General features: G+C 35.8%; 1 protein-coding gene across 12 annotated transcripts in view; it reads right to left on the reverse strand.

The window, feature by feature from the left end:
• The window catches only part of ZNF644 (zinc finger protein 644), a 112,917-nt gene that overhangs the window by 65,272 nt on the left and 19,763 nt on the right, over positions 1-27,882 (reverse strand). For 10 of the 12 annotated variants that reach the window (XM_060090092.1, XM_060090102.1, XM_060090103.1 and 7 more), the window contains one exon: positions 11,752-11,812. The exons of 1 other annotated variant lie outside the window; for it this stretch is intronic. In XM_060090092.1, coding sequence (XP_059946075.1) covers positions 11,752-11,795 — 44 coding nt within the window. In that variant the 5' untranslated portion in view covers positions 11,796-11,812. Of the gene's footprint in view, positions 1-11,751; positions 11,814-27,882 lie in introns of those variants that run through there. One more of the 12 variants, XM_060090099.1, reaches the window with a different exon arrangement.

Consider the following 27,882-nt stretch of genomic DNA (forward strand, 5'->3'; position numbering starts at 1 on the left):
GAAATTACAAATGCTGATGAAAGAAATCAACCTAAATAAATGGAAGATAGATTGAAGACTCAATATAGTAAAGATTTCAATTTCATTCTTCTCAAATCAATCTATAGGTTTAATGCAAATCCTATCAAATCCCAGGAAAGATTGTGGTAGATACATGTAAGCATATTTTAAACTTTATATGAAAAGATACAGGCCTTAGAATAGCTCAAACAATCTGTAAGAATAAAGTGGGATGAATCATTCTACCCTAAATTAAGGCCTACTATACAGCTACAGTAGTCAAAACAGCATGGTATTGGATAGACATATAGATCAAAGGAACAGAACTGAGAACCCAGAAATAGATCTACACCAATATGCCCAACTGATTTTCGACAAAGATCCAAAAACAGGTCAACAGAGGAAAGGTAGCCTTTTGCAACAAAATGGTGCTAGAGCAATTAGATGCTCATAGGCAAAGAAACAAAAACCTTGAATTAAGTCTTACAACTTGTAAAAAATTAATTCAGAATGGATCACTATGAACTTGGATGTAAAATGCAAGTCTATAAAACTTTTAGAAAACAAAACAAAACAAAAAACATCTTCGGGATCCAGGGTAAAGGGTTCTTGACACCAAACGCACAATTCAAAAAGAAGAAATTGATGGGCCTGTCAAAATTTTAAATTTCTACTCTGCAAAAGACCGTGTTAAGAAGACAACACAAGCTACAGAACAGGAAAAAGCATTTACAAGCCCCGTATCTGACAAAGGACTAGTGGGTAGAGTATATAACTCTCAAGACTCAATATAAAAAAAACAAAAAAACCCAATTAGAAAATGGGTGAAAAACACAAACGGTATTTTGCCTAAGAGAGTATAAAAATGGAAATGAGCACAGGAAATGATGTTGAGCATCATTAGCCATTAGGGAAATGCAAATTAAAAGCACACTGAGGGCTTCCCTGGTGGCGCAGTGGTTGAGAGTCCACCTGCCGATGCAGGGGACACAGGTTCATGCCCCGGTCTGGGAAGATCCCACATGCCGCGGAGCGGCTGGGCCCGTGAGCCATGGCCGCTGAACCTGTGCGTCCGGAGCCTGTGCTCCACAACGGGAGAGGCCACAACAGTGAGAGGCCCGCGTACCGTTAAAAAAAAAAAAAAAAAAAAAAAAAAAAAAGCACACTGAGATATCACTACGCAGCTTTCAAAATGGCTAAAAAAAGTCACATCTACCACCTAATGTTGGCAAAGATGTGGAGAAACTGGATCATTTATACACTGCTGGAAAACAATTTGGCCATTTCTGATAAAACTAAACATGCAACTAGCATGCAACCCAGCAATTGCACTCTTGGGCATTTATTCTACAGAAATGAAAACTGATGTTTACACACAAACCTATACACAAATGTTCATATTAGCTTTATTCATAATATCCCCAAACTGGAATTGACCCAGACATCCTTCAATAGGTGAATAAACTGTGGTACACTGACACTGTGGAATACTACTCAGAATAAAAAGGAATGAATGAATCAACATACACAGTAGCTTGTATGAATCTTGAGGGAATTGTGCCGATTGAAAAAAGCCAATACCAAAAGATTATATACTGTATGATTCCATTTGTACAACATTCTTGGAATGACAAAATTATAAAAATGGCAAACAGATTACTAGTTACAAGGGATTAGGGGACCAGGCAAAGGGAAGCAAGTTGGCTATAAAAAGGCATCCCTCCAGGTTCTTGTGAGGGAAGTGTTCCATAACTTGACTATATCAAAGTCAGTATCCTGGGTATGATATTGTATTGCGGTTTTTGCAAGATGTTACCATTAGGTAAAGGGTACAGGGATCTCTGTATTATTTCTTTTAACTGTATGTGAAACTACAATTACATCAAAATTAAACTGCCCTCTTCAAAAATGCCAAGATCATTAAAGAGAAATAAAAGATGATATAAAGGACATTACTGAAACAACTGGTAAAGTTTTAACATGAGCTATGGATTAGATAGGACAATAATACTGCACCAATGGTACATTTCCTGACAGAGTCCTTATTTTTAAGAAATAGATACTGAAGTATTCACAGATAAATGGACATGATGTATGCAAATTAGTCTCGAATAGTTCAGGAGAAAAATGACAACAAATAAATATGTGTATAGATACAGATAAGGAAAACACAAATAAAGCAAATGTCGCAAAATGTTAACTGGTGAATCTGGGTATGAGTACAGAGGAGCCCTTTATACTATATAGTAACTTTTCTAAGTGTGAAAGTCTATCAACATTAATTTTTTTAAATTATCAATGAAAAAAATTTTTTAAAAATAAAATTACCAATGAGAGTAGTTGGGCAACAATACCGTATTATTGCTCCAAAATAATACCTTCTCCTGAGGGTGAAGGAGAAATGGGTGAGAGTCTAAATGAGATAAGACTACATATTTGATTATAGCTTTTTATACATGGTTTCTTTTCTTCATAGCAAAATTATTCCACAGCTCTTACGAGAGGCAGTATAAAAAGCCTTTAAGAGCACAAACTCTGAAGCTAGACTACCCAATTCAATTCTCAGCCCTTCCACTGCTAAGTCAATTAAGCTCATTGTATCCCAGTTTCTTTACCTGAAAACTAAGGATTGAGTTGATATTTTATAAAGTACTTATAACAATGCCTGGCATATAGTAAGCACTATATAATGTTAAATAAAAGAAATCTGGGCTTATCATGGTTTTGGTTTTAATCAATCAGATTTAAAAAATCTGCTTGTTTGTCAACTGTGGAGACAGGTAAACACTATATAAACTTTTGTTTATGAAATAAATCTAAGGTTATCATAGTTTAAGTATTAATCAGTCAGTCAAAAAATATAAGAGCCTATCACCTACCAAGGGTACTGTAGGAGATGTTATTATTTAGTATCTTATTTATTATCTTCTCATGCTTTTAAGTCATTGAATCAATAGGTTGTTCAGTTTACAATCATCACAGATACACAGAGAAAGTAACTTCCTAGGGACTATGTCCTCAAGACAGAGCCAAGATTTAAGTTGAACTTTCTTGGATGAGTTAAATTTCAAGGGTACAGATGAACTGAGGATGAGAGTGGTGATATGAGTAACTGTGAAAGTGTCAGGATTTTCCAAGAACAATGCTAATCAATTAGGCTACAGCAAAATGTTTATTTAAGAAAATAGTAGGAGATGAAACATTAAAGTTGACTGGAACATGAATTTGAAAGCTCTTGAATGTAAGATCTAAAAATTTAAATTTATCCTTAAGGAGTTGTTAAATGTTTTTTTTTTGAGCAAATAATGTAATTAGGGTAACTTCCTAAAAAACTGAATCAAATGATCTTACAGAAATAAAATGAAGTGAGCAAAGACATATCATTCACAGATGAATACAATAGAGAGGATAAACAAAACAGCAATGGGAATGGAAAGGAAAGATACACATTACACTGACAAGGTAAAGGCAAAAAGACCTAGTAACTGACCAAATCTTTAAGACAGAAAGTAAGCAATGTAAATATTCAGAGGGATTTTGGTCTCAATGACAAGAGAATGGGGCGCTAGCAAGAACAGGTTTTGAGAGTAAAGGTGACTAATTCAGTTTAAATATGGTGATGTTAGAATACACAAATGAAAGTATCCAAACTGATTGTGATTTTAGTAGAAGACATGTTTCAATAATGTCATTAAAAATATTTCTGATTAAGGCTTCCCTGGTGGCGCAGTGGTTAAGAATCCACCTGCCAATGCAAGGGACACGGGTTCGAGCCCTGGTCCAGGAAGATCCCACATGCCGCGGAGCAACTAAAGCCCATGCACCACAGTTACTGAGCCTGCACTCTAGAACCCGCGAGCCACAACTACTGAGCCTGGGTGCCACAACTACTGAAGCCTGCGGGCCTAGAGCCTGTGCTCCACAACAAGAGAAGCCACTGCAGTGAGAAGTCCACGTACTGCAACGAAGAGTGGCCCCTGCTCACCACAACTAGAGAAAGCCCACGCACGGCAACGAAGACCCAACACAGCCAAAAATAAATAAATAAAATAAATAAATTTATTGAAAAAAATATTTCTGATTAGAAAGTGAAATATGTTTGTTGGAATGGAAGGAAGGCAGTATAAATATGAATGGTTACAGGGTAATTTAAGGGGGGAAATATTACTCAAGTAAAAGAATAACCTTTTAAGTTGGAAGAACTAACTTGTCTGCCACGCCTGTCATTTGACTAAAAATAAAATTTGATTAGATATTAAATGTTATATGTAAACATTGACTGATTATTCAGCAAATGTTAATTGAGTTCCTCTGTGCCAAGAACAGCTCTAGATGGTGAGTATACAATGGTGAACGAAGTAGGCGAAGTCCTACTGTCACATGTACCTTTTTTCCTAATGATTTGCTGAATCACAATTAACCTAAAGACTTCATGACCAGGACTTCCCTGGTGGTCCACTGGTAAAGAATCTGCCTACCAATGCAGGGAACACAGGTTTGATCCCTGGTCGGGGAACTAAGATCCCACATGCCGCGGGGCAACTAAGCCCGCACACCACAACTACTGAGCTCGTGTGCCTCAATGAGAGAGCCTGCGTGCCACAAACTACAGAGCCCACACACTCTGGAGCCCGCATACCACAACTAGAGAGAGAAAACCCACATACCACAACTAGAGAGAAGCCTGCGCACCACAACGAAGAGCCCATGTGCGCTGCAATGACAGATCCCACATGCCTCAACGAAGCTGCTGCGTGCCACAACTAAGACCAGACGCAGCCAAAAGAAAGAAAGAAAGAAAATAAATAAATATTTTAAAAAAAAAGACTTCACGACCATTTTAACCTAAACTTTGTTACACAGGCAGGAAAATATCTGAATTATCAAATATCAGAGTTCATATTTAGCTAATATGTATTAGACACTATTAATGGAAATCCAAGATTTAACACATTTAATATATCCTTAGGCTACTCAAGTATCTTTGGTAAAACTATTGCCATCAATAGTATGATTAATTGTTCATTCAAAGTATTAAATCTTGTTTAATTAAGAGTAAGCAGAGACTAGAATCTAATAAAAACAGCAGCTCATAAATTTATATGGAGCAACTCATTTTCAACAATCTTTACGTCAACTGAATAGCTCATATATAAAGATGCTTTGTAATATCTTACAGAGAAATATCAAAACAAAAAATAAATTTGTGAGATATTATGAAGATTTAATGCTGATGACTCTCAGATCTCTTTAAGTTACAGGTCTCTTGCATCTAACTGCCACCTGACATTTCCACTCAGATGTCTTGAGCTACTTCAAGCTCAATATAGCTAAAATTTAGCTCTTGTTCTCTATAAACCTGCTTCTTCTCCACCGTTCCTATCTGTGAATATCGCACTACTGCCAGGCCAGAAACATGGATATCATCCTCAACTCCTTCCTTACTCTCCTACCACCAATTCCTTTACAATTCATCACCAAAGCTGATCTATTTTCTTGTCTAAATCTCTCTCAAATCCAACTACAGCTTTTCCATTACAACCACTCTAAAGTCAGGCCAGCAGCGTCCCCCTACAAACGGGTCATTCTGATTCCAATCTAGCTTCTCCACTAATTTGTTCTCCATTTTAATTCTCCACATTTCTAAAACCCTGATCTGATCACATCACATCGTCACACTTAAACTCCTTGAATGGCATCTCATTACTCTGTTAATCCAACTTCCTTAAAGTGACTTATAAGACCCTCAATAAAATAGCTCAAGCCTTACTCTGTCTTATCTCTTGACACTAGCCACTCCTCTCAGCCTCACTGCATGTAGAACACTACACTCAAGACATACCATATTTCTTTCAGTTCCACCAATCTTCCCTTTCTCTTACCTCTCATCCTTTCCACGTGCCACTTCCTCTACTAACAGCAGTCTTTCCCCAACTTTTTATTTAGACAAATCACCAAAAGTTCCTCCAAGTTTTAGTTTAAGTGTCACTTCTTCTGGGAGGCCTTTCCATATTTCCATTTAGTCATTCAATAAATCTTTATCATTTAATAAACATACTGTCCTAAGTGCTTATATATCAATAAATAAAACAGACATGGTATTTGTAATCCAGGACACAGACTATCAAAACATTAATCACATTTGATTGTAATTACATATTTAGTCATGCTTCCTCCTCAGACTAGTGACTAGTATCAAGTATGAGCTACAACCAATTTAACTATAGCAACCAGTTCATAAAACACTGAATGAATCAACAAAACATTAAACAAATATTTACCATCACGTGACAGGCCCACAGTCCTCAGCCTAGCTAGAAGACTCTAAAAGGTTTCAAATGCCTGCTTTAATGGTCATCTCAAAAGAACAGTAGATCAGAGGTCAGAAGACAGGTTCTAATTCCATCTTTGCAACTATCTACCTGACCTCAAGCCAGTTTTTTTTCCTTTTCTTATTATGAACCTCATACCCTTAAATGTAATATTATAATATTTAAATTAATGATCAGTATGGAGCCTTTTACAGTATAATTTATTTCTTGGTGGGTTCAAAATCAGACTTGGTAAAAAAAAGTTTGAAAAAGCCAAACAAGGAAGTAGTTCAAGCAATGAATTCCTAGGCTGTAGTAAATTTTAAACTTGAGTACACTTAAGAAAATATCAGTAACTCTGACAATATGGACATCCAGTTAAATGAAACTGTTTTACAAAATAATTTCTGGAAACTAAAATAAGAGCTTCAGTTTATACCCCCTCTGTCCATATTTTCCCAAGGTCATCCTACAATCAAAATTCTATTCTTTCCTTCAGGGTACAATTCAAATATCACCTCTTCTATAAAGCCTTTCTCATTATCTTCCTTCAAAATTCCCTCCTTAGTCCCACTATACTCCCCTATACATACCAGTCAGTATTCTGTTCATGACTTATAATTAATTATATAGAACTGAGATTCTAATTACCAATGCATACTTAACATATAGCATAGTGCCTAGAACGTTAGGTTTCAATAAAGGCTTACTGAATGCCTTGTTTTATTTAGCACCTTTATTTACAGTTTAGACCTACTATAGAAGACTAAACTACAGCAATTCCAAAATTGTTTGGTCTGACAGGACAGTTTTATGGTTTACTGTTTACATATTTGAATGACGTTTGCCACATTTTTTTTTTTTTTTTACTGCTGAAGGCAGCAAAAAAATGACAAACAAGGAAAGTTTTCAAATGCTTGAGTTCCAACAGACAACAGATTTTGGCAGCATGCTATTAATCTAGACTTAATTTACCTAATACTTAGTAATGGCTTTTATTTTCTTTCTACAGACTATGCTAACATTAGTTTGTAGCAAACTATAAAGGAATTCATCATAAGAAAATATTTATCCTAAATAAATAGCTTTATGAAGGGAACAAAGAAGACAAAGAATCTGGTTATTCAATATTAAGTAACTGAAGGTAGTACATAAAACATGAAGGTATGTTAATTGATGGATTTAACAATAAAAAAAATCTTTTGCAAATTATATGTTCTCAATGGATTAAGCTATGATGATGGTGATACTTCAAGCCTTTGAGAATCTCACAAAGAAATGCACAGTCAAATAAATACCACTTTTCAACGATCAGACTGGCAAAGATTAAAACACTGGTTAATATTTAGCAGGGTCTGGGAAAACAAATATTCTCAAAAACTGCTAATAGAATATTAAGTGGTACAATCTCATTTGCAGTATATATATCAGAAATTAAAGTGTACACATCCATTGACCATTTGTAGTAATCCATTGCTACAAGTTATCCTATAGACATTCTCACACAATCACAATGATATAGTTAAGAATATTTACTGTAGCACTGCTCTAGCAGCAAAAAAAACCCTGAGATTTACCCAAGTATTTATTAAGAAGGAAACAGTTATATTACATGTAATGCATATATGAAAAAAATGTCCAAGACATATTGGAAAACAGTGAAAAAACAAGGCAGAATACATACCAGCCATTTTGGATAACTTATGGGGAGTACAGGGCTGAGCGAGAGAGGAGAGTTTTACTTCTTATTTTAAGTATTTCTGTACTGTCTGCTTATACATATAAGCATATGTGGCTTTTATATAAAAAGATAAAGCTTAGAAAATACTAAATGTTGCTTGGCAATATATTTGGAAAAAGTTGAATGTACATTGTGCAATCTTATCTAGAATTAAAAACAAACTATTTCATTAATTAAAAAGTTTTCTTTTTCACAGTACAACAAAGGGAAGCACATCTACAGTACTACTAAAGAATGGAAGCACGAAAAGGTTAATTTGGAAATTAATGAAATTAAGCTAATATAAGACATTCATAAAGAACTTTAAATCCCTGGATTCAGGGATTCTGCAAAATAAAAAAGCTTAGCAGCATCTGACTGTGTTAAATATTGAAGTACAAAATGAAGAGGAAGTGTCTGAAACCGAGGTACACCTGTCAGCCTCTGAGAAGAAAAACTAGTCTAAAATCTCTTAGAGACACATAAGTCAAGCAATCTCAAGGGTAAACTTCTCTCAATAATCAAATTTTATCAACAAGAGAACTAAACACACTTTACATCCAGGATGAGATAAAAGAAATAACCAAGGTTCTACATTTGATAAGAATCTGTGTCTTAAGAAAAATCCTTGCAGGGAGACAGAAGGAACAGCATGAGAAGGGGTCAATGCCCAACTCTGTGTTCAAGCTTTATGGTAGAAGCTGCAGGGAGGGAAAGTAACAAATTGATCCTAGTGGGGAAGAACCTCTCCTTGCTTTGGACTTGCTAGAAGGCAATAAAGCTTCAGGCATAAAAACCGCCCAGGTGACTATGATAGCCAACCCAACTAGCCCAATTCCAAACCTCAAAGAAGAAAACTAGCACAAAATGCTTTAAAAATTTTTTAAAGTTTCATTTCTTAAGAAAGCATATTGTTTATATAAATTATAGATCTATAATGATAAAACATAATCTTTAAAAATACTTCTCAGCAAATAGCAAGCTTCCTAAGCTACAGGAATCAAAAATGTTACCATTCCAGACTATGATTCAATTGTTTCCTCCACTCCAACAGTTTTTTACCCCCAGGAAAATGAGGAAAAGTTTTCTTCACTTCTTAAAGATGTGACCAGTCTTCTTAATCTTCTACTTGTATTAGTCTAACACATCTTTTAAAATCTTTAAATGAAAGAAGTAACTAGTAGGAACTCACAAAGAGAATACTTCTAGTAGTAAATACTCCAATTTCCATAGCATGGATTAATGCCTTTATTTGGAAAGAGTAATCAAAATCAACGACACTCAATCTTCCTTAAGGTCTGGACTAAGAATATTATTAGCCATTTTATTCCAACTGGACTGAAAGAAGACTAGGAGGATATTTTATTTCTCTTTCCAAAATGCCTATAATGCTACTTTTGGATTGCCTTCATTGGCTCCTTCCTATAGTCCAACAGCAACTGAAGTGCCAATGCTCTCATCCCATTCCAGCCAGTACTCTGAACCCCTAGTGTTAGAGAGAGAATTTTGTTAGCTGTTCTATGTTTAACAAATCACTAAGTATACACAGTACTCTGGCACTGTGCTACTAAGATAAATAAGACATGGATGGTATCTACCTTCAAAGAGCTCACAGTCTAGTAAGGAAAACAGACTACTGCAGTATGGCCAGGTCTGGCTCAAAGGACAAGATGATGCTTGACATGGACTATTTCAGGAGATTAGCTGACAACCAGGAGAAAATATATTAGCAGTTGGGGAGGCAAGGGGGTCGGAAAGAGTGACAACATATACACAGAACTAAAACTAACACTATGAACATCACATTTGGTTTATTCAGATAATTCTAGGCATTCTGGAATAGCTGCAGTGAGATCATTATATACCATGTTATGAGTTTACATTTTATTGTGCAGGTGATGGGGGACAATGAAGGAGACAACTAGATGAAGGAAAGCAGTGTAGAAAGTTGGCAAGTGAGGTCAGAGACATGGAGAATACAATAAACAAAATTATAGAGAAAATACATAAAAATTTTTATTGTGTTCATACAATGGAATATTACTCACCAATAAAAAATAATAAACTATTGGTACTCATAACAACATGGAGGAAACTCAGAAACATTATGTTGAATGAAAAAAGCCAGATACAAAAGAGTACATATTACATAACTCTATGTACATAAAGTTCAAGAACAGGTAAAACTAAGCTATGCTGACAGAATTCAGAAAGATGCTTACCTTGGGGGAAAGGCTATTGGATTGGAAAGGAAAGAGCACGAGGAACTTTCTGGGACAATGACAGTGTTCTACATCTTAAATTACATGGTGGTTATACATGTGAACATATACATAAAAACTCATTCAGCTCTATACTTTAAATTTTGCACATTTTACCATACATAACTTAGTAAAAATGTAAATTATACCTTAACCAAAAAAGAAAAGTGATATATAATTGTGCTGGAATAAAATCAGAATAAGTTAAACCAGTGTCACCCCATGAGCAATATCTAACTTGTAAGAAATCAGAACAAACATTCTAATAGACACCATATTCAATTAGCAAACAAAAATCACTAGAAGACTTTAAGTACAAAAATCTACCTTCTTCTCCCCTTCAGAAAGATATATAGGCAAGTGTTCCTTATAATGCTGTGAAAATAAAGTTTCTAAAGAAAAAGAAATAGCTCACTATTAACCAAAAAATAAAAATTTTCTAGACAGCAGTACCTGCCTTATAGGAGGTACCATAAAGATTAATAAGGCATGAGAAGCACTTAATACAGTAAGTATTCTCCACACTACCACTACTATTATTACTACATAATACCAATAAAATGGAAACTTTCCTTCAGATTATGCCTAAACCACTAATTGAGAATACACTATTTAACTGAACATTATTCAACTACAGCACTTCTCATCCTAGGCTTTTTTTTTTTTATTTTTTTTAACCATTGAGATCAGCAAGTTCTTGACAGCTGAAACATCTAGTTAGATTTAGAAAGACCCAAGTTAACTGCAATGTAATCAAAGTATTCTTTTTTAATCTGGTTATATCCTGAAGCCATGTTCACTTACCAACAGATAGTAAATGCACCTTTTTAACATTTCAAAAACTTATATTATTAAAAAGCAATCTGTCACATATCAGACCAAAAGTACATGATCACAATTCAATTTTCTGAAGTCAACAGTCTTAAAAAATGAAAATAAATCAGAATGCTAAGTTAGAAAAGTCATTCAGTAGAGATACAAAAAATAGTAAAACAATCATTTATAACTCTGAACATTATATTAACATAAAGAAGTCATAATTTGGCAAATTTAAACAACTGTAGAAGTGCTTTCTTTGTTCATGGAAATAAGAAAGTAAAATTCACAAAAGCAAAGACTACTCAAGTACTATAACCCACTAAGAAGGGAACACTGAAGCAACCTAGCAAATCTCTTACTGAACTGGTTTCCCAGTGGCTAAACCAAACATCAACTTGATTTCTGAACGTGTTTAATAGTCACTGGCAACTGCATACTTTAGTTTCACAATTTGACAGCTATATTTTCACTTCCATCAAATCAACTGGACCAAGAGCATCAAAAAGTTGGTTCTTTGTATTTCAAAATTTAATTTAAAAACTCATTGATTTTGGATTTGGAGGCACGCTTTTTAAACAGAAATTTTTTGTATTATTCCTACTTTGATATGTAATATTTAACAAAGTTGTCTTCTACTTACCTTGATTTTGTCTTATTAACATCTCGTTGCAAGAACAATCTCATTCGAAATTAAATCAAACCTGAAAGAATACATGTAAAGGCAATCATTTAGTTTTTTTCCTTCAGGTATGAATAAATACATCTATGATACACTAATCTTTTTAAATTAAAAACTATAAATTGAATTATTACAGTAACCTTCAGGAAACTATTGCTAAGTACCATTTTTTGAGGAACAATCATCTATTCAAATGAGAAACAAACTTTTTAGTTCTCTTGTTTTCATTAATATTAATAGTATGGCAATAGCATAATTAAAATTATTACTTGTTAATAAAATACACACTTCTATCTATATCAATGTTTATCTAATATTATTACATACATACCAAAAAATACACCAAGAATTGAAGAAAAAAAAAAGTGAGATGGCATAAAAGTGTATGTTAATAGCCATAATAATGGCTAACACTGATTACTTACTAAATGCCAGTGAAGATTATTCTAGAGAATAGTGTATATTGATACTCTCCTGCTTCCTCAATTTAGCCTTCAATCTAGTATAAGGTGACCTCCACCCCAACACTCCACTGAAAATTTACTTGTCAAAAATCTACCCACCCCTAATTTTATCACACTTCACAAATGATGAAACTCAATATATCTTACCCTGAACTCTACACATCACCTTTCCCCCATTCCTAAAACCAGCTCGTTACTCTTCTGAATTTTTATTCTCAAAAAATGGCACCACCATATCTACTACTATTCTCACCTAGATTACTGTAACTGTTCTATTTCTAGACTCACTATCCTCTCAAATTCATCCTTCCCAAAACTATGTAAGTAATCATTTTGCAATGGCTACCCCGAAGACATCACATCTATGCCTCAAGGCCTTCAAAAGTACTCATCAATGACCTAAGCCTCATCTATTTATCCCCAATCTTTACTTTCCCCTTCACTGCACGTTTCTACTATACTAAACCCCTTCAACTACCAGAAGAGCCCATATGCACTCTCAGCTTTCCTGCCTTTTCACATGGTGAACTATACCTACTTTCTATCTCTCCTTAACCTTGCTAACACCTTTCTACTAGTTTTTTGATATTTAGCTCAGTCACCCTGGCAGATCCTTCTTTAACTTCTTCAACTATGTAAAGCTGTGTTTCTCAATTGTTATAGCAACTAGTGATAGCTCTATATCAATTCTGTTTACCTGTGTGTTTTCTGAGCCTCAATGTGGACACACTGAGGAAAAGAATTCATTTAGCTCACTTCAGCACTTTCATTGGATAGCACATAATAAAAGCCTAACAATGTAGGCAGAATGAAAGATTAGAAATTTTGTATTGTATCCCCAAATGTACACAGGGATACAGAAGATAAAGTAAAATTCAGGCTAATGAGTTTATCCACATTTTCAAGGACTAGAGAAAAAATTCATATCACTTCTGGATCCCAGTAACATTACTTTATAAAATGACTACATCTAAGTAAAATACAACTGACAAAAATTAGCCCAGTGCAACCTTTTATTGAGTAAATGAATTAATTTCACTGATTATCAGTACCCAGATTTGGTACTAAATGTTTGTATCTCTACAGAAAACAAAGTTTGTGGACAATAAATCCTAATTTAAGTATTAGCATTAAGCAGAAAAACTTTGGAGAGGATAGGGAATATGGTTTTAATACTAATAATGTCAATAATCTAGAAAAGTGGTTCTCAAACTTCAGGGTGCATTGGAATGACCCAGAGGGCTTGTTATGCAGAGATGGCTAGGCCCTACCCTCAGAGTTCCTGATTTGGCAGGTCTAAGACTGCAGCCTGATCATTTGTATTTCTAAGTTCCTAAAGTGATGCTGATGCTGACACTTCTGGGACCACCCACTGAGAACACAGGCCTAGAATTTTTTGCATAATGTCTAGAAGAGATGAGAATATTCTGCCACCCGCTGCCACCAGCCTTTACCCACCCAGAACTAGATACTGAGACCTATTACAAAGTATAAATCAAAGTGGGAACATCAGAAGTCTACTATGAGTTGCTCAGTATGATAGGCTAAAAAATGGTCCTACAAAAGATATCCACATCCTACTCCCTCGAACCTGTAAATTTTACTTTATATGGCAAAAGAAAAAAAAGTGTCTTTACAGATGTGATTAAGTGAAAGATTTTGAGATGGAGAGATTATCCTGGATCATTTGGATGGGCCCTAAATACAATCACATGTATCCTTATAAAGAAGGAGACATGCAGACTATACACAGCGAAGGTAAAGACAGAGCAGAAAGAGATTTGAAAACAATGGCCTTGAAGACTGCAGCCAAGGCCAGGAATGACAGCAGCTACCAGAATTGAGACAAGGTGAGGAACAGATACTCCTATAGAGTCTGGAGAGAGATCATCACTGCTGACACCTTGATTCCTGCCCAGTGATACTGACTTCAGACTTCTGGCTTCCAGAACTGTGATAGAATTAAGTTTCTATTATTTTAAGCAACCTAGTTTTTGATAATTTGTGAGAGCAGCCTAGGAAACTAATATATTGATGATGATGGCAGGTTCTCTGGGAGATAAATTAGAAGCACTACATAAAAGATGTTATGGACTGAACTATGTCCCCATAAAATTCCAAAGTTGAAGCTCTAACTTAGTAGTAGTAGATATCTCCTATTTGGAGATAGGGCCTGTAAGGAGGTAATTAAGGTTAAAGGTTAAATAGGTTAAATTAAATTAAGGTTAAATAAGGTCATAAGGGTAGGGCCCTAATCCAATATGACTGGTATCCTTATAAGAAGAGACAGAGACACCAGGGATGCAGGCTCAGAGGAAAGGCCGTGAGAAAACAGCCATCTGCAAGGAGACAGGAATCAGTGGAAACCAAACCTAACTCTCAAATCTTGGACTTCTAGCATCCAGACCTGTGAGACAATAAATTTCTGTTGTTTAAGCCACCTTGTCTGTGGTTTTTTATTATAGCAGCCCTAGCCGACTAATACAAAAGGATATACATGTCTGCACAACAAAGTGAATGTACTTAATGCCGCTGAGCTATATACTTCAAAATGTTTAAAATGTTAAATTTCATTATATGTACATTTATCACAATAAATAAAACAAAGCATACACAAATACTACATACAATAACTAACTTTGACTTTAGCTGTTTAATTTTTTTATCTTGTTCTGCTCACAGTTATATTTCAAAGTCTGGGGGAAAACCCCACTTTTAATTGTATCTGTTCCCCAAAGAGACAAACCAGGCCATTTTAAACACTATATTTTTTTAAAAGGTGGATTTTATAAGGAAGTTTGATAGAAAGTTCCTTTTAAATCCATACCTTAAAAGTATAATATAATTAGGATATTCTTTAGGTGAATACTGGAAGGGGGATACAGAAAAGAGAAAACACTTAAAGTAACTGATATAGCTGGTTTTACCTCAAAAGGTATATTTTAAGAGAAAACTGCAAACTAAAATCTCAAATATATCCTCCCCAAAACCCATAATCCCAGTCTAATCATGAGAAAAACATCAGACAAATTCCAGTAGAGGAAAATCCTACGATATGCCTAACCAATACTCCTCAATCTGTCAAGGTCATCAAAAACAAAGCCTTAAAGAGCCTAAAGAGAAATGACAACTAAATGTAATGCAGTATCCTGGATGGGATCCTGGAAGAGAAAAAGAACATCAGCTAAAAACTAAGGAAATCTGAATAAACTATGTTCTTTAGTTAATAACAATGTAACAATATTGGTTTATTAACTGTAACAATTGTACCAGACTAAAGTAAGTTGTTAATAATAGAGAAAACAAAGTGTGCATGGGGGAAGAAGGACAGTGTGAGAAGTCTTTGTACTATTCTTTTCAAATTTCCTATAAATCTAAAATTTCTAAAAAGTAATAATGGGACTTCCCTGGTGGCACAGTGGTTAAGAATCCGCCTGCCAGTGCAGGGGACGCAGGTTCGAGCCCTGGTCTGGGAAGATCCCACATGCTGCAGATTAACTAAGCCCATGTGCCACAACTACTGAAGCCCACACACCTAGAGCCCATGCTCCACAACAAGAGAAGTCACTGCAATGAGAAGTCTGTGCACTGCAATGAAGAGTAGCCCCTGCTCGATGCAACTAGAGAAAGCCCATGCACAGCAACAAAGACCCAACGCAGCCAAAAATAAATAAATAAACAAATAAATTTATTTTTAAAAATAAATAAAAAGTAATGTCTTCATTTTTCAAGTATTTTAAGTATATTGAAAAGGCATGAACATATTTTGGAAAATTAAACACTGACAAATTAGAAAAGGCTTCAGAATTAAACCCTGAAGTAAAAATAACCCATCAAAAATATGTATAAGGTAGGCCACAAAACAAGTCTTACCAAATTTAAGACTGAAATCATGCAAACTATCTTCTCTCACCACAATGAAATGAAACTAGAAATCAAAAGCAAAAGGAAAACAGGAAGATCCACAAATACAAGAACTAAACTAACTCTTAAACAACCAATGGGTCAAAGAAGAAATCTCAAGGGAATTTAGACAATATTAGGAGACAAATAAATATGAAAACACAACATACCAAAACTAAGGGGATTCAGTGACAGCAGTACTAAGAGGGAAGTTTATATGCTTACATTAAAAAAAGAAGATCTGAAATCATCAACTTAACTTTATACTTAAATAAGAACAAGCTAAACCAAAAGTTAGCAAAAGGAAGGAAATAATAAAGAATAAAGCAGAGATAAAATAAAGAACAGAAATGGGGGGAAAAAATCAACAAAACCAAGAGTTTGTTTTTTAAAAGATCAACAAAATTGACAAATTCTTAGCTAGACTAAGAAAATAAGAGAGAAGATTCAAATAAAACTACAAATGAAAGAGGGGACATTATAACAAATGCCAAAAGGATTATAAAACATTACTATGAACAATTAGCTGCCAACAAATTGGACAACCTAGAGGAAACAGATAAATTCCTAGAAACACATGACCATGATGACTGAATCATGAAGCACTAAAATATCTGATCAGACCTGTAACTAGGTAAGGAGATTGAAGCAGTAATCAAAACCCTCTCAGTGAAAAAAAGAAGAACCAGATGACTCCACTGGATAATTCTACCAAACATTCAAAGAAGAATTCTCCTCAAACTCTTCTAAAGAACTGAAGATAAAAGAACATGCACAAACTCATTCTGATTCAGGGTAATGAGGTCAGCATTACCCTGATACCAAAGCCAAAGACACAACAAGAAAAGAAAACTACAGACAAATATCCCTGATGAATATCAGCAAATATCCTCAAGAAAATACCAGCAAACTGAATTCATTAGCACATCAAAAGAATGATACTCACCATGATCAAACTGGATTTATTCCTGGAATGCAAGGATGGTTCAACAAATAAAAATCAATTGATGGAATACATCATATTAACAGAAGGAAGGATAGAAACCACGTGACCACCTCAATTGATGCAGAAAAAGCATTTGACAAAACTCAATACCATTTTATGATAGGAACATGCAATAAACTAGAAATAGAAAGAAACCACTTCAACATAGTAAAAGCCACATGAGAAAAGCCCACAGTTAACATCATACCCTACAGTAAAAGACTGAAAGTTTTCTCTCTAAGAGCAAAAAGAAAGTAAAGATGCCCACAATTGCTACTTCTACTCAACACAATACTGGAAGTACAAACCAGAGCAATTAGACAGGAAGACAAAATAAAAAGCACACAAATTGGAAAAGGAGAAGTAAAATTACCTGTTTGCTGATGACATGCTCTTATACATAGAAAGTCCTAAAGATTCTTTAAAAAATGTTAAAACTTCTTTTAAAAATGTTAAAACTAATAAATGGTTTCAGCAAAACTGCAGGATACAAAACCAATACACAAATATCAGTTGTGCTTCTACATATTAACAATGAACAATATGAAAAACAAAATTATGAAAACAATCCCATTTATAATAGTGCTGGGAAAACTGGATCAAAACATGCAAAAGAATGAAGTTGGATCTTTACCTAATACAACATTAAAAAATTAACTCAAAATAGATCAAAGACATAAACATGAGAGCTAAAACCCTGAAAAAAAGGCAAAAAGCTTCATGAGATTGAGTTTGGGGTATGACACCAAAAGCAAAGACAACAAAAGCAAAAATAGACAAAGTGGACTACCACAAACTTAAAAACTCCTCTTCTTCAAAGGAATCAATAGATAGAGTGAACAGGTAATCTACAGAATGGGAGAAAATTTTTACAAATCATATATCTGATAAGGGGTTAAATATCCAAAATATGTAAGTAGCATTTACAATTCAACAACAAAAAAAACCCCAAAACAACCTGATTAAAAAATGGGCAAAAGATCTGAATAGACAAATATCAAAAAAATATACAAAATGTTCAAAGAGTATATAAAGAGATGTTCAACACGGCTAATCATAAGAAAAATACAAATCAAAACCACAATGAGATATCGTTTCACATCTCAGTAGAATGGCCACTACTGAAAGAAAAGAAAATAATAAGCTTTAGAAAGGATACAGAGAATTGGAACTCTTGTGCAGTGTAGGTGGGAATGTAAAATGGTGTAACAATTACAGAAAACAGTATGGCAGTTCCTCAAAAAATTTAAAACAGAATTAGCATATGATCCAGTAATCTTAGTTCTGGGTATATATCAAAATAATTCAAAGTAGGATCTCAAAGAGATTATTTACATACCCATATTCCTTGTAGCATTATTCAAGAGGTGGAAACAAACTGAATGTTCAACAACAGATAAATGGATAAAGGAAATTCAGTATATACATACAATGGATTATGTAGTCTTTAAAAACAAAGAAAATCCTGTTACATGCTACATCATGGATGAACTTGAGGACATTATGCTAAGTGAAATAAGCCAATTACAAAATAACAAATATTGTATGATTCCATTTGTATGAATTATCTAACATAGTCAAGATAACAGAAGAAAAGGTAGAAAGGTAGGTGCCAAGGGTTAAGGATGGGAAAGGGGGGGATAAAATTAGTGTTTAATGGTAGAGTTTCAGTTTCACAAAATAAAAAGTTCTAGAGATCTGGCTGCACAGTACAAATGTTCTTAACACTACTGAACTGTACAACTAAAAATGGTTGAGATTGTAAATTTAATGTTGTGTATTTTATAACTTAAAAAAACAAAGAAATATCAAGAAAAAAATACATACAAGGGCCAAGATGGAATAGCAAGGATTGAGGTTGCCCTCCACCTGTAAAGCCTAAGAAACCAAAAAATATATATGAAATGAAAGTTTTCAGGTATTAGGCAGTCAGTGATGGTGAACCCTAAAAGAAGAGAAACAAACGCGGTGAGCCTTCCAACATTCCCAACTTACCACCTGAAGAAAATACAGCCCCCCAGGGAAGAGCTACCCAGGTAGAATATGATGGTCTCCCTGAACTGAGGAGACTCAGCTGGAAGTCCAACGAAGCCATGACAGCTAGAGACTGCAGGGCAGAATACTGGAGAGGACAACTGCATAGAGATAAAACACCCTTAAGTATTCAGCTGCATAACGATTAGAACAAGCCTATGTGGAAACTACCCAAGGTGAAGGAAAGAGTCACTCAAAAGGATGAGAGGGATTATTGCCCTAGTCTCACACAAAGTCAGAAATGCCTGTTCCCTTTAGAAAGAGTATAAAACCTCTGAAGTCAGGCAGCACTAACTATAGCAACCCTAGATTAAATGCTTTTGACACACAGACCCAAAAGGGGAATGTAGCTGAAGAGGGAAGAATTACAAAGTGGCAAGAGAAAACTTTTGGGGTGATAAATATATTCATTACCCTGTTTTGTGGTGATGACTTCCTGAGTGTATATATATGTATCTCAAAACTTATCATACTGTACACTTTAAATATGTGTATTTCACTGCATGTCAATTATATCCCAATAAATCTTTTTTTAAAACTTCAATTACAACAAAACAAACAACCCAATTATAAAATGGGCAGAAGATTTGAAGCAGCACTTCACCAAAGATACATGAATGACAAGTAAGTACATGAAAACATGCTCAGTATCATCTGTCAATAGGGAAATGCAAATTAAATCCACAACAAGTTATCACTACACAACTACAAGAATGGTTAAAGTTAGTAAGGCTGACCATACCAAGTGTTGGTGAACATGTGAAGGAACTGAAACTCTAACTCACACATACAGGAAGATAAAATGGTACAATCACTTTGTAAAAACAGTTTCAACGTGTCTTTTTTTTGTTTTTAGTTTTTTTTTTTAAGTCTTTATTGAATTTGTTACAATATTGCTTCTGTTTTATGTTTTGGTTTTTTGGCCACGAGGCATGTGGGATCTTAGCTCCCTGACCAGGGATCGAACCCACACCCCCTGCATTGGAAGGAGAAGTCTTAACCACTGGACCGCCAAGGAAGTCCCAGTTTCACCATTTCTTAAAATGTCAAACATACACCTACTCCTAGGTATTCACCCAAAGAAACGTTCACACAAAGGCTTACATACAAATAATCATCTTCATTTGTAATAGCCAAAGGCTGAGGGAAAAAATGTCCAGCAACACACTAATCCTTAAATTATATCTGTAAAATGGAATAAGTAGAATTTAACTAATGACACATGCAACACAGATGAATCTGAAAATAATCATGCTGAGTGAAAAAAAATGCAGACAAAAAGATTTCACACTGCATAGCTTCATCTACATAAAATTCTAGAAAACTCAAACTACTCCATAAATGACAGAAAGCAGATCAGTCATTGTCTGGGCATTAGGGGAGGAGCAATAAATAGGAAAGGATTACAAAGGGGCACAAGGAAACCTTTGAGGATAAAGGATATGTGATTTATTATATGTCAAAGGTACTTCAATAAATCTATTTAAAATATCACAATATGCAAAGAATAAGCAGGGAAAAAATGAAGTCAAATCTCAAATTAAGAAGGTTAGAATGATAATAATAAACACAAAAAAACTGTCATTTATAACTAAAAGAGTAAAGATACAAATTAATCATCTATTAACACCTACAACTCAGACAACTGGCACTACAATTACCCTATATTTGGTAACTCAGTACATGAACAATGCTTCCAAAATCTCATCAGACACATCCCATGAAACAAGTAAAACAAGTCATTTGGACTACTGGACAGATCAATGTATTTAATTTACACTTGTCACAACTTCTATACTTAAACTCAATTCCTACTGAAATATAATGGGGCTCGACCTAGAACAAAATAACATCAAAAATTAATTCTACAACATGAGTCAAAAAGTCTGTCTGCAAAAATAACCCCAATTCTGTACCATCCCATTACTCATGCAATTGGCAATAAGGCTTTGCAGTTTCTCCTACCAAGAGGTAGAATCTTTCCCCAGTCCTTTTAATTCTGGGCTTGACCTTATAAGGAAGATCAATAGAATGTAACAAATGTCACAGTTTGCCAGTTCTGAGCTAGACTTCAAGAGACCATGTATGCCTCTGCTCTCTTGGAATCCTGCCACTACCATGAGAACAAGCCCACTCTAATCTGCTGGAGAACAAGAGGACAGCCCAGATGTCCCACCCCAGGCCATCCTAGAGAAGCCAGCCAAGAGCAGCAGAATCACCCTCCTGAGCTGCTTCTGAATGCAGACTTAAACGAGCCCTGCCAAGACTAGAAATACTGCTTGACTCATAGACTTGTTCTAATAATAAATGTTTGTTTTAGACCAAGTTTTAGAGTAATTTATTACACAGCAATAGCTAACTGATATAGCAACTCTATCTTAAAGATACCATATTATTCTTATCCCTAGAAAGAGTTATTTTAGATTAACAATTGATCTAGGTCTCTTAACTTTTGAAGGCAAGGGAAAAGGAGACATAAAAATCTCTTTTGGGCTTCCCTGGTGGCGCAGTGGTTGGCACAGGTTCGTGCCCCGGTCCGGGAAGATCCCACATGCCGTGGAGTGGCTGGGCCCGTGAGCCATGGCCGCTGAGCCTGTGCATCCGGAGCCTGTGCCTCGCCATGGGAAAGGCCACAACAGTGAAAGGCCCACGTACCACACACAAAAAAAAATCTCTTTTATTATTTTACTAACAGTGACTCTAGAAAACATGTCACAGTTTGTCAATCTCAGAGGTATATAAACTGAGCAAAATCATTTTAACAAGTAATGTTATCAGTCAACTACAATCTTTCATGAAATTTTGTTGCTAGATAGTTTTACTGAATTCAAGAATACAATGAAATCTTTCAGGATATGCCATAAATCTATATAAGCTGTTGCAGAGCAATCTGCTACCTTGCCTAACATTCTTTTTCCTATTTATGCTAATGGTATTTTCCTTTAAGGAGACACTCTTACTCAACTATTAAAGTTGCACCAATCTTAGGCCCACCCCTGGATCAAGGGACGTACAAGTGATATCCAGGCTGATCAGAGTACCTTGTTCTCCTAGCCATCATAATTTTATTATGGATGGGGATGTAGTCCAGAATGGGAAATCTGGAATCCTTCTCATGATGTTTGCAAGGACTACTGGGAAAGGTATACTCTTCAGTGGAAATAACAGCTATGACAATGACGTAGATCATAGCAGACAGTGGCCATCTTTGCCACCTCATGGAGATTAACATATTTAGGAATAAAGTCACCACAGAAAAAAATCAAAACCGAGACAGAGACATTATCCTAGTGCTATCATTTGCACTCACTGATTCAAACATGTCAATTCAGGGCTTCCCTGGTGGCGCAGTGGTTGAGAGTCCGCCTGCCGATGCAGGGGACGCGGGTTTGTGCCCCGGTCGGGGAGGATCCCACATGCCACGGAGCGGCTGGGCCCGTGAGCCAGGGCCGCTGAGCCTGCGCGGCCGGAGCCTGTGCTCCGCAATGGGAGAGGCCACAGCAGTGAGAGGCCCGCATACCGCAAAAAAAAAAAAAAAAAAAAAAAAAAAGTCAATTCAAATAACTGCAATAATAGCAGAAGAGGTAATATTTATCAACCCACCCACTGAGACCTACTAGAAAAACTGAACAAGATATTAAAAACCATCAATTTGATGGCATCAAAAAGTTAACACAGGGCCTCCCTGGTGGCGCAAGTGGTTGAGAGTCCGCCTGCCGATGCAGGGGATACGGGTTCGTGCCCCGGTCTGGGAGGATCCCATATGCCGCGGAGCGGCTGGGCCCGTGGGCCATGGCCGCTGAGCCTGCGCGTCCGGAGCCTGCACGTCCGGAGCCTGTGCTCCGCAACAGGGGAGGCCACAACAGTGAGAGGCCCGCATACCGCAAAAAAAAAAAAAAAGTTAACACAACAGTGAAGAATGACCAGGCCAAGATCCAAGAAAAGATGGAGACCTACAGATAGAAACCCAGCACCTGAGGATGCTTTTACCTTTGGGTTATTTGCCAATCCACCTGATGCAGTTGAGAAACTGATCATTATTTCTGACACTGTTGTAGACCTAGGGGGATCAAATGGAGATTGCAAGGTTCAGAACTGGTGAGTACCATACTAAATGTTACCCAGTATTTGAGGTGAGACCCTAAAGGATTAAACTGTAGTGAACCAGAAGTAAAAAAAAAGTTCTTACATGCACTGCAGCCCCACCTGAACACATCTAGGTGGCCAAATAAAAATCTCAATCCTTAAAATTTAATTAAGGTAAACCCAGAATGCTGGAGACCTCAGGTGTGGCACGAACAAACAAAAATTATCTCTGGAGAAAGACAACATCACCAAAGGGCTCAGAACTGAGGCATGGAAAAGCCGTTGTAAATTTAAATGGAGAAAGCATGGCAGTGAGACAACCAAAAAAGGAATATAACAAAAATTTTCAGGGTAAACTTTGCCCAAATCACTGGATGACTGATAAACTATGTATGCACAGAGGAAAACTGAAGGAGTTGAGGGGGAAAAGCTGACAGAGGCCAGAGAGAAAGCTACACTTGAAAAACAGAGCTTTACTATGAGTTTGATGCTTTTTCATCAGGGTACATTCAACTGTGTACAGTTTAGGCAGCAAGAAGCTGAAGCCCTACAAGGCTGAAGTGTCAGAGGACAGAATCCAAGCCCAGCAGAACAGCTGGGAATTAGTGGAATCTCTAGAAACATGTAAACCACAATGAAGCTTCAAAATCTGACTATAAACTTCACACAAGAATTCTCAGAAGAACATTAAAAGAGTCCAGTCACTAAAATATATTCATAATGTCCAGTTTTCAAGCAAAAACTAAATGATATGCAAAGAAACAGGAAACAGTGATCCATACTCAGGAAAAAAAGGGTGTCAATAGACATAATTCTGAGTACCCTGAATATAGGAGTTAGCATATAAAGAATTCCAAGCAACTATGTTAAAGTATGTTATGAGAATTAAAAGAAAATACATTCAAAGAGTTGACAGAAACTATAAGAAAGAAAAAGCTGATAAATAAAATAAATGATATAAAAATTCACCCAAAGGAGGTGATTAGAGATGGCAGAAGAAAGAACTCATGAGCTTGAAGATAGGGCAATAAAACTGTCCAATCCAAAAAACAGAATGTAAAATGACTGAAGAAAAATTAAGAGTCTCAGAGACCAGTAGGACAATATCAGGCAGTCCAAAATAGATGACAACCAACTCAACACATACGTACAACAAGATGTAATGGAATGCGAGAAGAGTAAAAAAGGTACAAAATAATTTTTGCTGAAGAAATAATGAGAAAAAAATCTCAAATGTGGTAGAAAACATTAACTTATAGATACAAAAATCTCAACAAACCCAAGCAGGATAAACACAAAGAACCATTTCTACATATACATCATAGTCAAGCTACTAAAGGCCAACGAGAAAACCTTGAGTGCAGCCAGAGAAAAGTGGCTGGTTATATATGGGAAATGAGAATACAAGTAATGGTTGACATATCACCAGACAAAAGTGGATATTGGAACATCTTCTGTATCCAGTGATACTATTCTTCAAAAATGAAAAAGAGATATTTTCAAATAAACAAAAAGATACTTGTGGCTAGCAGACAAAACCAACAGTTAAAAAAATAAGACGGGGGAAGGGGAGAAGTAATAAAAATAGTTAATCCAAAAGACAACAAGAAAAGTGAGAAAAAGAATACAACAGTCCTAATAAATAGAAAGCACATAATAAGATCATTCAGTTAAGTCCCAATAACCAGTAATATTATGAAATCTAAATAAATTTTATGTTATAAGTAAAAGACTAAGAGTGTTAGATGGGACTGAAAGTAAAACAACAATGATATGGTGTATACATGAAATACTTCTAAAACATATAGGCACAGAAAAATTTAAAATAAATGGTTGGGGGGAGAAAATGAACCACACAAACACTAACAATAAGAAGACTTGTGTAGCTATGTTCTTATCAATAAAGGTAGATTTCAAAGCAAAAAAGCATTACCAAAGATAAAAAGAATCAATAATGATAAACGGTTCAACTCATCAGAAACATGAAACCATTCTAAAGTTGTGTGCCCCTAGTAATATGGATTCCAATATGTAAACCAAAAATCAACAGCAACACAAGAAAGACAAATCCATAATAGCAGTAGAAGATTTTAACATACCTCCCTAATTGAACAAGCATGCAGAAGTTAAGCTGGTGAGGATGCAGAAGTTTTGAACAACATGATTAACAAAACTGACTTAACACAGCGGTCCTCAACCTTTTTGGCACCAGGGACCAGTTTCGTGGAAGACAATTTTCCACGGACCAGGGGCGGGGGTGGCAGTGGGTGGGGGGAGGAAGGGTTCAGGTGGTAATGTGAGCCATGGGGAGCCGCAGACGAAGCTTCCCTCACTCGCCGGCCACTCACCTCCTGCTGGGCAGCCTGGTTCCTAACAGGCTGTGGACCAGTACTGGTCCGCAGCCTGGGGATTGGGGACCCGTGACTTAACAGACACATGTAAATACCTAAAAACTGCAGAATACACATTCTTTTCCAAATACACAAAATATTTACAAAACCTGCTCAATAAACATAATAAAAGGTATTCAATCACACTTGCAATCAGGGAAATGGAAAATAAAACCACTATGAGACAGCACTGCACACCCCGTAGTATGGCTAAAATTAAAGATTAACAGTATAAAGGGTTGGAGAAGATGAAGTGCAAAAGGAACTCTGTTGATGACTATAAATTGCGACAAACACTTTGGGAAAAAATGTTGAATATCTTCTGAAATTAAACATAAATACACTCTAAAACCAAGCTATTAAACTCTTAGGTATTTACTAAATATACACATGTGCATGTGTGTACTAGGAGACACGTACAAGTTAATGCATAGCATTATTTACAGAAGCCTAAAAATGGAAATAACTCAAATTTCCATCAAAAATAGAATGAATAAACCATGGACTATTCACATACTGTACAGCAATGGAAGTGAATGAATTACAGTTATATGCAACAATACAACTAAAGCCCATAAACAAAGCTGGAAAAGCCAGGACCCATTTACATAATTTCATTAACAGAAAAAATTTCAAAAATGTGTTTTTTAATAGGAAAAAGAAAAAGCAAAAAAGTTAGTACCAGAAAACGTAGGATGGTAATACCCTAACAGAGAAGAGGTTTGGGAAGAAGCAGAGTGGAGGATCTGGCAATGTTTTAATTTTTGACAGGGGGTGACTAAGCAGGTATGTACTTTTGAATACTTAAGTTGGACATTTTTTCCATGCATTAATCTGAGCATTTTTTACACAGTAAAAAATGTCTCAAAACTAAAAACACAGACATTTAAGGCTTTGAATTTTTCCGTAAATAAGGCACTAGCATTATCCTACAGTATTTTGATTTTATTTTAATCAAAGCTATACAGATATATATTTTAAAAATCAAATAAAGCATGTTATGAAAAACAGCAGTGAAGTCCTCCCCCACCAATTTCTAAACAATACAGTTATATCTTGATTTTTCATTTTGCATCTGATTATTTCTAGTGTAAGAAAACGACTTATCCTCTTATATCCCTCTGTAACCTCCCCAAATTATTCCATAGCCCTACAGGAAGATGGCTAATGGATTTTTTGACCAAAGTGCAAAAGCTATTCAATGGAGAAAAAAAGTATTTTCAACAAACTATGCTAGAGCAACTGGATGCATGTGGAGAGAAAAAACAAAACAAAACACTGACTTAAATCTGACATTCTATACCAATGTTAATTCAAAGTGGATTATAGGTATACATGAAAAATGTAATATTATTAACCTTGTAGAAGATAGAAAAAAATCATCAAGCTCTAAAGACAGAAAAGTGTTCTTAGAAATAACAAATGCATGTTCCTTAGAAGAAAAAATGTGATAAACCAGACTTGATCAAAATGAAAATTTTCTACTCTATGAGAGATCCTGTGAAGAGGATTAAAAAGCAAGGGACAAATTTGGAGAAAATGTGTGCAAACTACATGCCTGACAAAAGACTCATAACTAAAATATGAAAGAACTTTGGGGACTTCCCTGGTAGTCCAGCGGTTAAGAACCCGCCTTTCCAATGAAGGGGACATGGGTTTGACCCGTGGTTGGGGAACTAAGATCCCACATGCCACAGGGCAACTAAGTCTGCGCGTCGCAACTACTGAGCATGTGGGCCACAACTAGAGAGGCTGCGTGCCACAACTACTGAGCCTGTGTGCCACAAATGGAGAGAAGCCCGCACACCGCAACAAGGAGCCCACATGCTGCAGCAGAGGATCCCACATGCTGCAACAAAGATCCCGCATACCGCAACTAAGACCTGACACAGCCAAAAATAAATAAATATTTTTTTAAATGACTAGTGTGTTAAAATAAAATTATATATATAAAAGAATTTTGAAAACTCAATGGTAAGACACCAGCAAAAATACCAAAATAAGGAGATTCAAAAATCGTCTCCATAAAACCAACAAGAACACTGACAAAAACAGAGTCAACGTTTTCCAAAATCTAGAAATTAACCAAAGACTTGCAGCAATCTGGGGAGAGTTTATTCAAGAAAGATGGCTGAATCTTGATGAGACCAGCAAACTTTGTGGCATTTATTTTGCCCTATTCCCATCCTCCCACCCTAGTGCCACAGTAGACTTGAAAGCCAGCAGTCCA

This window comes from Mesoplodon densirostris, chromosome 2 (assembly GCF_025265405.1).
Source record: "Mesoplodon densirostris isolate mMesDen1 chromosome 2, mMesDen1 primary haplotype, whole genome shotgun sequence".
NCBI lineage: Eukaryota > Metazoa > Chordata > Mammalia > Artiodactyla > Ziphiidae > Mesoplodon > Mesoplodon densirostris.